Raw genomic sequence first — 12,296 nt, 5'->3', positions numbered from 1 at the left:
CTCAGATTCTACAGATTTTTAACAACAAAAAGAACATTCTGCTTGTCAGTGACGGACAAAATGTGGGGAAACCCTCGACCTGCCAACAGAATGGGTCCTTTCCGGTGAGTATTTTAATGTGAAGTATGTTTTTGTAGTGATACTTATGCCACATGTACAATGCTAGAATGAGCTTCAAATAACTTATTGAGATAATGGCTGGAGGGATCAGGCATATGTAGCTATTCCTCATATGTGATTTATCTGTGATGTGATTCCTAAATTAGTGTGCAAAAGAGGTATTCCTCAAAAAAAGGTACAAATAACATTTTTGTGGGTTCCATAATGTCTGTGATGTACTGATTAGTAGTCTCCTGGATTCTGGCTTACAAACAAGAAAACAGGAAGTCGGGGAATAGAGTGGAATATTTTGGGAGAACCAGTGGCTAGCGGAAAACTTGAACAGGAACCTCCAGATTGTAATATTTTCTTGCAGCTTCCACTTTCCCATATTAAAAGTCAGCTAAACTCTTAATGCTGCTGCATATGTAGGTAAAGTGGCATCATCCACACAAGAGCTGGGAGGCCTCAGCAGGAAATCCAAAGTTTTACAGAAGTGCAAAATATTTTTAAGGAGAAAAATGCTAAGAAAGCAAGAGAGGGAATGGAAAGGATTCTCAAAAATAGTGCATGGTGGCAAATATGGTCTTATTTGTTTTTAGAGCCATTTAACTAGTAGCTGTCACTTGTAGCTATGAATTCCATTATAGCATAGTTTGTGAAAAGCACTTTTGTCAGTATTGAACCAACAGTTTCATGGGTAACTCATGAGTGTGTATTTTGAGAGAAATATTACCTGTTCCATGCTGGAGGAAAGGAGGGGTAAGTTGTCCTATTGCAGAAGCAGGTCCACATCTGTAATGTTGAAGCCCCACACTAATACAACTAGATGGCTGTCTAATACGAAAAGCATGCTAAAATACAGTTAATGTGTTCCTGACTGTTCAAGGGTAGGAATCTTAATCTGCCGCCTTGCTGTAGTTTTAGTAGCCTATTTCTACCTTGTGGAAAAGTGGTGCAAAGTTTACATGTACAGACTTGACTTACGAACTTAATCCGTCGCAGATGATGTTCATAAGTGGAAATGCTCCTAAATCGAAGCACCATTTCCCATTGAAATGCATGGGAACGGGATTAATCCGTTCCAGCATTTTAAATAAATAAATTTAAAAAAACACACAGAAAGCCCCATTGGAAGGTGCTGGGGCTTTAAAAAAACAACGGAACAAGCCTCGAAGGCTGCAAAAAACCAAAATTAACATTGAGCAATCCCCACGCTGGGCCTGAAAAAAAAAGCACAGAAACATAACTCTCCTCTGCCCATACCCACCCAGAAGTTTTTAAAAGTAAAAAGCAGCACCTTACCAGGCAGACCAAACCGCCTCTGATGGCACTCACTCTGGCAGCTGGCGAGAGGCCCTGGCTGGTGGCGTAGGGCAGCCGTGGCAGGGCCAGCCATAGCGGAGAGGGCCCTTACTCATGAGTAGACCCACACCAGGGATGGGCAGGGAGTGCACCGGCTTCCTGTGCCCGGCAGCGATCTGGAGCCGCCCCACCTCTTCCTCCTGCACCGCAGAAGTAAAAAAGGTCCCTGACCCCCCGCTCTAACTGTTGGGGTGAAAGAGCTACAAAGAAGCAGCCTCTTCGCCACCAACGGTTTGAATTTCCCGCCTTTTCCTGTTCGTAGGTTGAAGTTCCACTTGCAAGTCGAAGCAAAATTTTGCGAGTGGACCTGCTCGTAAGTCGAAATGTTCGTAGGTGGGGTGTTCGTAAGTCGAGGCACCACTGTATCAGGAATTAAGACATAATCTACCCCATCCTTTTTTCTGAAAATATGAAGGGAAACATCTAAAGAGTCACAGTTTTAAGCTGCTTTCTCATTTTTGTAAAACAGTTGATTATCTGCCAAACTGTTTATCAGAATATTTTGAATGCCGTGCATTGGAAAAGTAAAATTCTATGGCAATGTCAGTTTTGCCAGTAAACCTGGAAACAATGTCGAGATTTTTCATATTTGAACAGCCTTTTATTATTTGCATAAGCACATTCTTCCCCATAAATCTGTTCCTAATGCCTTAAGCATAACTTTTAGTAAATGTTTATGTACTCTTTAGACCACCTGCCGGTAAAGATTCTCAATAGAACTTGTACATTGCTTAAGGAATATTTACAATGACCATGTTTTCCTACAGAGCTTTGAAAAATCAAAGAATGTAAGTGGGTCTGTTATTAATTAATCTCACATTCATCCACCAGTGACTGGTGTGATATGGCTGTATCAAAACATAGGCATATCACATTAGTTACTGGTGGAAAAAATCTGAATTAATTTATAACAGACCCACTTACATTTTCAATGTTTAAAGTGATACCCTATGCAGTGTATAAATATGTGCCATTGCTATGAATGATAGATGAGGTATTTTTTCATGAGCTTGGAGAGACTTTATAGGGGATCCCTTTTTAAGACAGTGGTAAAACTGGCATAATAAAAATTCACTGGTTGCTGGAGTATGAAGGACCCATGTTTTGACTTACTAAAACAAATGATGGTCTAAACGTCCCAGTTATATGTTCTCTGAGACTCTGTAGATTGCTACCCTCATTAACTCGTTAATATTTCAGGTATGCCATGTTGAATTCGGGGAATTATGGTGAAATGGGAATGCGCAAGTTTACTTATCACGTCTGTCGTACACTACCTCCTCTTAAACTACCAAACATCAATGTCTTCTGCGGATCTTACTGTTGAACAACTGTGTAAAAAAATTAGAGAAGAACATGCTGATGTGTATATTACAGACTCGGACATTATGAGTAACACTGTCTTTATTTCTACAGTGGGAGCCAAGAAGAAAGATTTGCTCCCGGGTGGAACAGGGATTACTCTCCTCCTCCCCTTGATAGTCTTGTTCAAGAAAGACACTCTGGCAACTTCTCTGGCAGAGATTCACTTCCTTTTGATATCCAGGGACTCCCAGGCATCCTCAATCCTCAGTTTGCCAACAGAGAGGAACCTGCTTTCAGCTTTGGAGGTAGAGATGGACCACGTAGCGACTTTAGAGGTGGGGAGGGGCATTTGCGTGATTTTGGAGGAAGAGACTACCCACCTTCCGACTTCCAGGGTAGAGATGATTCACATTTGGACTTCAGGGCTAGGGTGCCACTCCTTCCAGACTTTAGAGGTAGGGAGATGCATCCGGGAGATTTTCAGGAAAGGGAAGGACAGCCTATGGATTACAGTGGAGGACACATGACTCACATGGATTTCAGGAGCAGGGATGCATTTCGCATGAACTATAGGGATAGAGAAGCTCATGCTATGAACTATAGGGGCAGAGATGATGCTTCAGCAGATTTTCGTGGAAGGGGAGCATTTGACTTAGATTTCCGAAATAGAGATGGGGCTCATCCACATTTTAGGACGAGAGAAGTGCCAGAACAGGAATATAGGGGCAGAGAACAGCCATATCCAGATTTTAGGAAAAGAGATATGCCTGATGTAGACTTAAGGGGTATGGGTGCAACTGACTTAGACTTCAGAGACAGAGATGTATTGCATCCTAATTTCAGGAACAGGCCCAAATCCCAAGCTGACCAAGATTTTAGGGGTAGGGATGTGCCACCATCTTTGGATTTTACAGATAGGGAGGTGCCCCCAGTGGACCAAAATGTTGTCGACATCCAGCCCAGTCAATCTACAGCATCTCTACCAGATAGAGAATGCAAGACAGAAGAGGTTATTAGAGAGAAATGTTCCTTGGGTAATCAGAATGAGGAGTTTCCACACTCAGAGCCAAGAGCCAGAGAAGAGGAATCTCAAGGACCGAACATTGAAGCCAAATCTTCGGTAGAGTTCCAGAACAGTTGTGGTCCTCTTCCCTCACTTCAGGACCAAGAAAAGCCTCCTCCAGCCTTTGTTAGCAATCAGGAGCTCTCTGTAGGTGAACAGCAAGTGTCTGAATCATCGGGGATTGGACTGAAAGAAAAAAGTGACCTGGATTTCCTTGGAAGACAAGATACAGACTACAGAGGCATTGAGTATCGAGATGTAGATCATAGACTTCCAGGAGGCCAAGTCTTTGATTATGATCATGGCAGGCCATTTGCAGAAGGAAAGTCTTCTAAGGATTCTCAGCCAGATCTTCAGGTATGTGGCATTCCCAAAAGCTTGTCCCTGCAAGCATGTTTATAAAACCTTTTATAAATGTTTGTATTCTTTTGATGAAGTAAAAAAATCGTATGTTCTCTTTGCCTGCTAATTGTTCTCCTCTCTTTGTCTATGTGTGTGGTTAAGGTGTTCTGAAGTAGTGATACAGAGATCTGTAATGTGGCCCCCATCATTTTCTCAATTTATATAGCTTTATTTTGTTTCCTGTATGTTGAATTTCTAATTTCTGATTGATAGTTAAAGGTGACAGAGAAGTTAAACAGCGTTTATATGATCCAGTTGTGCTTGAATTATCTAGAACGGAATGATTTATAAAACTGATTTACTGTGCTGTTAAATCAAATTGAAATGGTTCCTAGTAAATTGTCGTATCTTTAAAGTAATATGTTTGAATTTTTTTCCTTTTTCTCTGTTTCATCATTGTCTTCTGAACTTCTCTGGAATTTTATCTTGAAGGATCAGGACTACAGGACCTGCCTAAAAGATGCAAAACCAAGCAAGCTAATTCGGCTAGGAAGAGTGCCTGAAACTGCCACAAAAGATGATGTAAGTATTTAAGTTTGTTAAATTGAAGTGAAGAATAGCTGTATTCTAACAGTCTTCTTCTTTTTAGATTAGCTTTCCAATACTTGAATGAATCATGGTGTTTCTCTGTTTTGCTGACATACTGATGTCCACTTGCACTGCTCACTCATACTCTTTCAAAAATGTTACACTTCCACCTTCTGTTTCCTGTTTTGATGCCCTAGTTGAATTCACAACTGGCAATTTTTTTTAAAAAAATGATTAGGAACAGGATATGATTGCTCATTTCTGCTATGGTTGGTAGTCCTAAGACAGAGGTTGGCAATTTCTAGTTGTCCAAGGGCTCCTGAAATCTTTATAGAGTGTAATTAGCAATTTTGTAGTACAGTATTCCCTTTGGATTTGTTTTAGGACAGGGAGAGGGTTTTTTTTTTAATTGGCAGTGCCGCTTCAGGTTTTGAAAAAGAAACCTCTTCGGTTTTAAACTAGGTCCAGGAGGCAGAAAGAGGACAAAACTGCTAATTGTGCATCATAAATAGTGTGATTGTCTCTTTGGAGTATTTCTAAAAGTGGAGGAATGTTACCGGATCAGAAACTGCCTGTTGGATCTGGAGGGCTGCGTGCAAACTATCCCAAGACTTTCCCCCCTCTTCTGTGCATGCGTTGCCTAATAATTTGATTTTTCACTGCAATTAGGAAAGATTACCTTCATTAGAAAAGTCTTTACTGCTTGCTTTAAGACAGAGGAAGGCAAGCTTGTCATTTGTGATTTTTCTCTAAAACTTTTGATGTTCATAGCATCAGTCGTTCTTAAAGATGCCTGCTTGTCATCATGTAGAATAATTGGTTGTAAATATTCCTTGACAGTAGAAGAACATGCTAAATTATGGAGCACTGTAGATGTAAATGCATTCTATTACAAAGATTGTGAATTGAGGAGTGTACTGCTATTATATTTGAAACCAGTTGCTGCTTTTAGGAAGAGCATGAAGATGCATTTTTATTTTACCTATTAAAATGCTGGTCCTTTTTTATTATGATCGTTATTTTAATAGTTTTGCAGTTTAATTTTTTTTCATGGCATTTGTTAGCTGCCTAACATGCTTTTTTAGTGTAAAGTTGGCATTAAAGCGCAGTAAATAATACATAACTTAAAACTTGAAAGAAGTGAAAACCCGAATAGTTTTGTCCATGCTTAAATTCCTGTTGGAATATGACACCTTGATGGTCATGAGAAATGGAAGTCCAAAGCCATTAGTTAGTTACCTGCTGTCAAGTCCGAACCCATTTATAATAATAATAATAATAATAATAATAATAATAATAATAATAATAATAATAATTTATTGTCATTGTAAGTATATACACATACAACGAAATTCACAGACACCCAGAGACCAGACACATGCACACACATAAAATTCCCAAACACTCCCCACCCACTAAAAGTCCCCCACTAAAAATACAAACATCTACACCGCAGGCCAAGTTACACAGTCCAACTAATTATTCACTACTGGTGGTCTTTAAGCTCATTATTAATTGCAATTATAGCTCTGGGATAAAAACTATTGAGAAAACGTGTGGTCCGAGTCTTAATTGTTCTATATCTTCTGCCAGATGGTAACAGTTCAAAAAAGTTATAAGCAGGATGGGAAGAGTCTCTCAGGATGCTATGTGATTTCCTTAGACAGCGGGATGTGAAGATGTCATCCAGGGTTGGTAGCTGGAGCCCGATGATATTCTGGGCAATTTTAATGGTTCTCTGTAGAGCTTTTTTGTCCGCTACAGAGCTACTCCCAAACCATGCCAGAATGCCATAGGTTAGGACACTCTCAATGGTGCTACGATAGTATGACAGAAGCAAATGCTGAGATAAATTTAACTTGCCGAGCATTCTCAGGAAATACAGCCTCTTCTGTGCCTTCTTCATTAGCATGTTGGCATTTATAGTCCATGAGAGGTCCTCTGAGATGTAAGTACCCAGAAATTTAAAACTACCAACTCTCTCCACTTCCTCACCGTTTATGTACAGTGGTAAATGTACATATCTCTTCCTCCTAAAATCAATTATGAGTTCTTTAGTTTTTTTGATGTTAAGTGTGAGATGATTTTCTTTACACCAAAGTATCAACCTTTGTACTTCCTTTCTATAAGCAGACTCATTGTTCTTATTTATGAGCCCCACCACTGTCGTATCATCCGCAAATTTAATAATTGCATTGGTGTTATACAGTGGGGTGCAATCATGTGTGTACAGGGAATAGAGGAAGGGACTTAGCACGCAGCCCTGGGGAGCTCCTGTACTTAGTACCAGGGTAGAAGAATGGTGAGATCCCATCCTTACTGACTGTGGCCTATCTGTCAGAAAATCCTTTATCCACATGCATATCTCCTGAGGTAATCCCAGGTTGATCATTTTAAAAAACAACCTATTTGGTAGAATGGTATTAAAAGCAGAGCTATAATCCACAAACAACAGCCTCGCATAAGTTCCCTGATGTTCTAAGTGGCTCAATACAGTATGGAGTACAATGGACACAGCATCATCAGTAGATCTATTTTTCCTGTATGCAAATTGCCATGGGTCCAAAGAAGGTGGAAGACTAGCCTTAATGTAATCCAGCACCAATCTCTCAAAACATTTCATAACAACAGATGTTAAAGCTACTGGTCTGTAATCTTTGAGAGATACCACAGCTGACTGCTTGGGGACTGGCACTATAATAGATGTCTTCAGGCAAGTGGGGACTGAACACTGCAACAAGGATAGATTGAAAATATCCGTAAAAACTCCAGCTAATTCTGCAGCACAGCCCCTAATAACTCGTCCCATGATTCCATCTGGTCCAGCTGCCTTTCGAACATTAATATTCTGGAAAGCGCGTCTCACATCTGAAATCTGCAGTACTAGTGGTTGTCTGTTGATGGTAGATTCTAGTGATGCATTATAGACAGTAGGTGCTGGAATAATGGTTGTTCCTGTTTCCACCTCAAAACGGCTGAAAAATTGATTTAACTGCTCAGCCAAAAAATCACTGCTGCTACACAGACTGTTTTTGTTACTCTGACCAGTGATTTGTCTTAGGCCGTGCCACACTCGGCGAGTGTCAGAACTTTCAAGGTGTTGTTCAATTCTCTGGCTGTACATAGCTTTGGCATCCTTAATGCCCCTTTTCAGTTTAGCTCTAGCCTCTCTGTACTGTAGTTCATCACCAGAATGAAAAGCAGCATTTCATTATAGCATTATAGCAACCCTAATTGGGCTTTAAAGTATATGGAATATTTAAAGAGTGATTTTACCAGTGCCACTCCTGCGTTGAGCTTCCATGAGCGGGGATTCAGACCCAGGCCTCCAAAGTCTTAGTTTGTCACTCTATCCACTACACCACATTGCGTACTGCCAAAGCCATTAGAAGCCTTTATTTCAGAAATATAAAAATATGTATTCTAAAATCTATTAGTAGCATGTTTTAAGGAATAATACTTTTATTGTAGCCTAAACTCCTTTGGGCCTGAGAGAACTTTATCAGCTATGTTATAGAAATGTCATTTTTCTTCTGGTTTTGGATTCTCACCCCCATTTTACAACAAGGAAATATTAGTCTTTACAGTGGGAATAATCTTCCTGTGTTGCAGTTGTATTGTTTATAATATATATGTGGGTAATTAACTTGACATTTTATTTACTCCTGCAGATTCTTAATGCCTTCCAAGCAAGTGCGGGTGTACCTTTGAAGAACATGCGCCTGAAAGATTATACTACAGGTGAGAATTTTTGTGTTCTTTGGGCTCACATTAAAATTTTAAGTGTCGGTCAGATAATATTTTGTCAGCTGACATCCTAACACCTCTTGATTTTAAATATTGGTGGGACCATTTTGTTGCTTTCTCCAGGATTAATGAGTTTTGCCACAGACTTAGCAATTCAACTATAAATCTCCCGTGCAAGCCATGAGGTTAGCTCACTTTCAAAGTCAGAGTTGTTCTAGGTAAGCCTTCAAGAGGTGGTATTGTTTCTTGTGAGTGTTTTCAAATGAAATACTCTCACTGGTCGAGGTTTTTACCCTGAAGATACTTGCCCCTGTAACAGCTTCTGTTCAGATAGGTTCTTTATGTCTCATGTGATTTCATGGCACTACCAAAGAGTTATCTATGTTCAGTATAACCAAATGCTAGTAGCTCTAGAAGAATTAGTGGGATATGTCTTAACATATGGTTCCCAGATCTCTATACTGAGTGGATTTTCTTATTTCAGAGTATGGTTTATGTACAACTTCCTGCTTGGTATCCAGATGAATTTTATGAAGAAATAATTCACAGTTTTGTGAGTGGGATGGGAATAAAATATAGCAAAGTTGAATGTTTGTTATGAGTCCTGCTCCTTTGGAGCCCTAACATTTCTCCCCCCCCCCCTTTTGCTGTTTGGCCCCAATCAAAAAATTCTTCATTATAAGTCACATCAGCAAATGTTTGTAGTTCGTTTCTCTTGTCCCAATTGCCTGACAATGTGATGATAGCAATATGGAAAATGATTACAGATCCAGGTGGTAGAGCTATGCAAAAGAGAACAGAGAGGTGTCCCGGAGGTCCTTCTGGGATTTTTCTTTCTTTCTCTACCCTAATTGTAACACATCTCTATAGTATATGGATGTAGAATTTTAAATTTCTGTTATATATGTGTATTTATATTCATTTTGTTTATATGCCACCTTTCTCTAGATAGGGGACTTAGGATGGATCATAGTCAGTTACAAATACATAATAACCATTAGAAAACTGCATAAGAAACAACACTAAAAATTTAAGTATATAACAATATTGAGTATTACTGTTTCATAGCATTTAAAAAGCTATTCATTGTTTCATCATAGTTACTTTTTTTTACTAGGTAGTTATAATATGTTGAGCTCCAGTTATTGCATATATAGCTGTAGCCCAAGTGTGGTTACTACATATATTATTGTGAACATTTCTATTCAGATGCTACCCCTCATAGTACATATCCTTGAACAGCTTTCTTTATCCCTGCATTCAAAATCAGTTTGGAGAGCAGTTTAAAAGGAAACAAGATTTGTGGGTTGCTTTTTGAACTCGGCTTCTAAAGAGCTCTCTGAGGCTGTTACTGGGACAATTCTGAATGGGATGGATTTGATTTAAATCACAATAAAAAACTTAGATTTTTATGATTTAAATTTTAAAAAAATGATTTAAAAAAAATTAAATCATGATTAAATCATGGGTACCACTGAACACTTGCGCTTGGAGCAGCCTCTCCCAGAGGTTACCTGTAAGCATGGGGGCAGGACAAGGCCACTAAGAGACCTGACATTAGCAGGGTTGTCAAGTGAGTAATCCAGCACCATTTTCTAAGCTCACCCCTCCAAGAAAGGCCAAAGCCACAATAAAACAAGCCCCATCCCAAAGAAGAAGCATGGAGAGATATTAGTTAAAAGCACAAGAAACTGCAGAGAGATCCAGCAGAACCAACAAGGACAGTCAACCATCATGTCCATTTTCTAGGGTAGGCCATACACCAAGGCTACCAAAACTATCTGAAGCCAGATTGATATAGATCTAGATAATTAGTGTCATCTAGGGGCTTCTGGAGCGGATAAGCTGTCGCATGTTCTAGTACCTTGCCAAAGATATGTTAGAGACTAGAAATTGGGATATTTGTATTTGTTCATTAATATGAATATCTTGGACCCAGCTGGAACTAATAAGGGTCTGGCCCCCGGAACCAGCCTATCTACTCACATGCTGCTGCTCTGCTAGCATCCCGCTCTTTCCACCAATTGCAGAAGGAGCTTCTCTGTCTCCCTGCTCAACTGGCCGCTTAGGAGCGGTACGGGGAGACTTGTGATCCCTGCCCCCTTTCTGGAGTGGCCAGCTGAGCAGGGAGGTGGAGGAGCTATTTCCGCTATTGGCAGGAAGAGCAGGACACTAGCAGTGTAGCAACGCATGAGTAGATGGGCCAGTTCTGAGAGCTGGAGCTGCATTAGTTGCAGTTGGGACCTGGGTATTCATATTCGTAACTTAACACGATATCCCCATCTCTATTAGAGACTGGCTAGTAATTATCCAGTATGGTAGGGTTCAAGGAAGGTTCAATAAGGGTCTACTACCTCTTTCATGCAGGCTGAAACTCTGCCTTGTGAAAGAGAGATATTCCCCACTAGCTCAACCAGATAATGACATGATCAGAGTTTCTGTTTTTTTTATCTGTTCCTTATACATTTCTGTTTATATCACAATTGATCAAATGTGTGAATGGCATGACAGGCAAATTAGTAAGTCCATGTTATTTTAATCAGTTTCTAAAAATATACTAAATATCCAATGCTGGACTTCTACCAGCCGAATAGCAGAGATTGTAGTAGAATCATTTGAGGGCAGCTTTCCTTCATTGCTGCATTTCTGTGTACGCATCCTCCCCCAAATTAGATTTGGGGACCTGGTAAATTCTTAAGAGCTGGTGTTTATTAATTTTTTTTTTTAGTAGTTCAGGGGGGAGAGGAAGAAAGTGTTCTTACAAATAATAGTGGAACATTGAATTTAGTGTATTTGTACATGTCATTATTTCTGCCACCAGGGAGTTCAACAATAGCAAAGGTAACCAATAAAGCAGTATATTAAAGTTAACATGGATGAAAGAATGGCTGGTGCATGCAATTTTGTATTTTCATTGTGTCACTTGATTTATTTTTGGCCGTAATCCTGTTCAGGAAAACGTATGTGCAAATGCCATCACTCAGACAGTTTCTCTGTCCTGATTAACTGTCCTTTGCACAACCAGTTGTAAAATCAGTGTGTGACTGGCTAGTCATGCAGAGAACACCGCGATGGAGGAAGGAAATAGCTTGCATGGTTGCTCTTCTGCTTCTTCTTTCATTGACAGGATTATGGCCGTTGAAACTAAGTGAGCATTTTGAGATAAAACATGGGAGCTTAAGATTTCATAGAAGTGTGTTTAAAATATAGGTATAGTTGGATAGGAACTCATTCATAATATAGTTGTGCCTGTAATATAATACCTCCGTAGTTGTATGGTAGAAACCAACAATAATGTGGGACTGAGTGATTCTGCTGCTGTACTGTTGTTTCATTAGGTAGCTGTAACAAAAGCACAGTCCAGAGGAACCACTATTAAATCAGTTGAAAAACAGGGGTGAAAAATTTGGAGAAAAAAGTTATATACTAACATTCTGGTGTTTGAGAAAGTAGTACAATTGTGCGTTACATTTAATTGTAAATATACCAACATACTTTTTTTTTTAACCGTAGTGACCTAATATGTGTCCATCTGTCTTTAATGGTTGGGCTCTAAAGAGCCTGACATGCAAATTGAAAGTGTTTCTTTATATGTACAAAGGTAGGTGGATGCGTAGTGGTGGTATTTGCTTGGATTTTGTTTGTTTGTTTTTGGCCAAGTGCCATGCTCAGGAGCATGAGTTATTTCGGTGAGAATTTTCTGTGTGGGGAACTCTAGTGTACATGTGGATAATCTGGATCCTGGGCTATATGTTAAAGTAGCATTTAAATTAATATGTTTTGTGTG

The 12,296-nt window shown here is 39.6% G+C and overlaps 1 protein-coding gene across 8 annotated transcripts in view; it reads left to right on the top strand.

Moving 5' to 3' along the window:
• Positions 1–12,296, top strand: part of RBM6 (RNA binding motif protein 6) — a 78,756-nt gene that overhangs the window by 4,833 nt on the left and 61,627 nt on the right. For 6 of the 8 annotated variants that reach the window (XM_020789346.3, XM_020789337.3, XM_078385510.1 and 3 more), the window contains exons 2-5: positions 6–104; positions 2,881–4,189; positions 4,667–4,756; positions 8,434–8,503. In XM_020789346.3, the coding sequence (XP_020645005.3) occupies positions 61–104; positions 2,881–4,189; positions 4,667–4,756; positions 8,434–8,503 (1,513 nt within the window). In that variant the 5' untranslated portion in view covers positions 6–60. Of the gene's footprint in view, positions 1–5; positions 105–2,664; positions 4,190–4,666; positions 4,757–8,433; positions 8,504–12,296 lie in introns of all 8 variants that reach the window. The other 2 variants (XM_078385513.1, XM_078385514.1) reach the window with 1 other exon arrangement.

The sequence above is a fragment of the Pogona vitticeps genome, chromosome 2 (assembly GCF_051106095.1).
Source record: "Pogona vitticeps strain Pit_001003342236 chromosome 2, PviZW2.1, whole genome shotgun sequence".
NCBI classification, from domain to species: Eukaryota; Metazoa; Chordata; class Lepidosauria; order Squamata; family Agamidae; genus Pogona; species Pogona vitticeps.
This window is presented reverse-complemented; position numbering and strand designations above follow the sequence as displayed.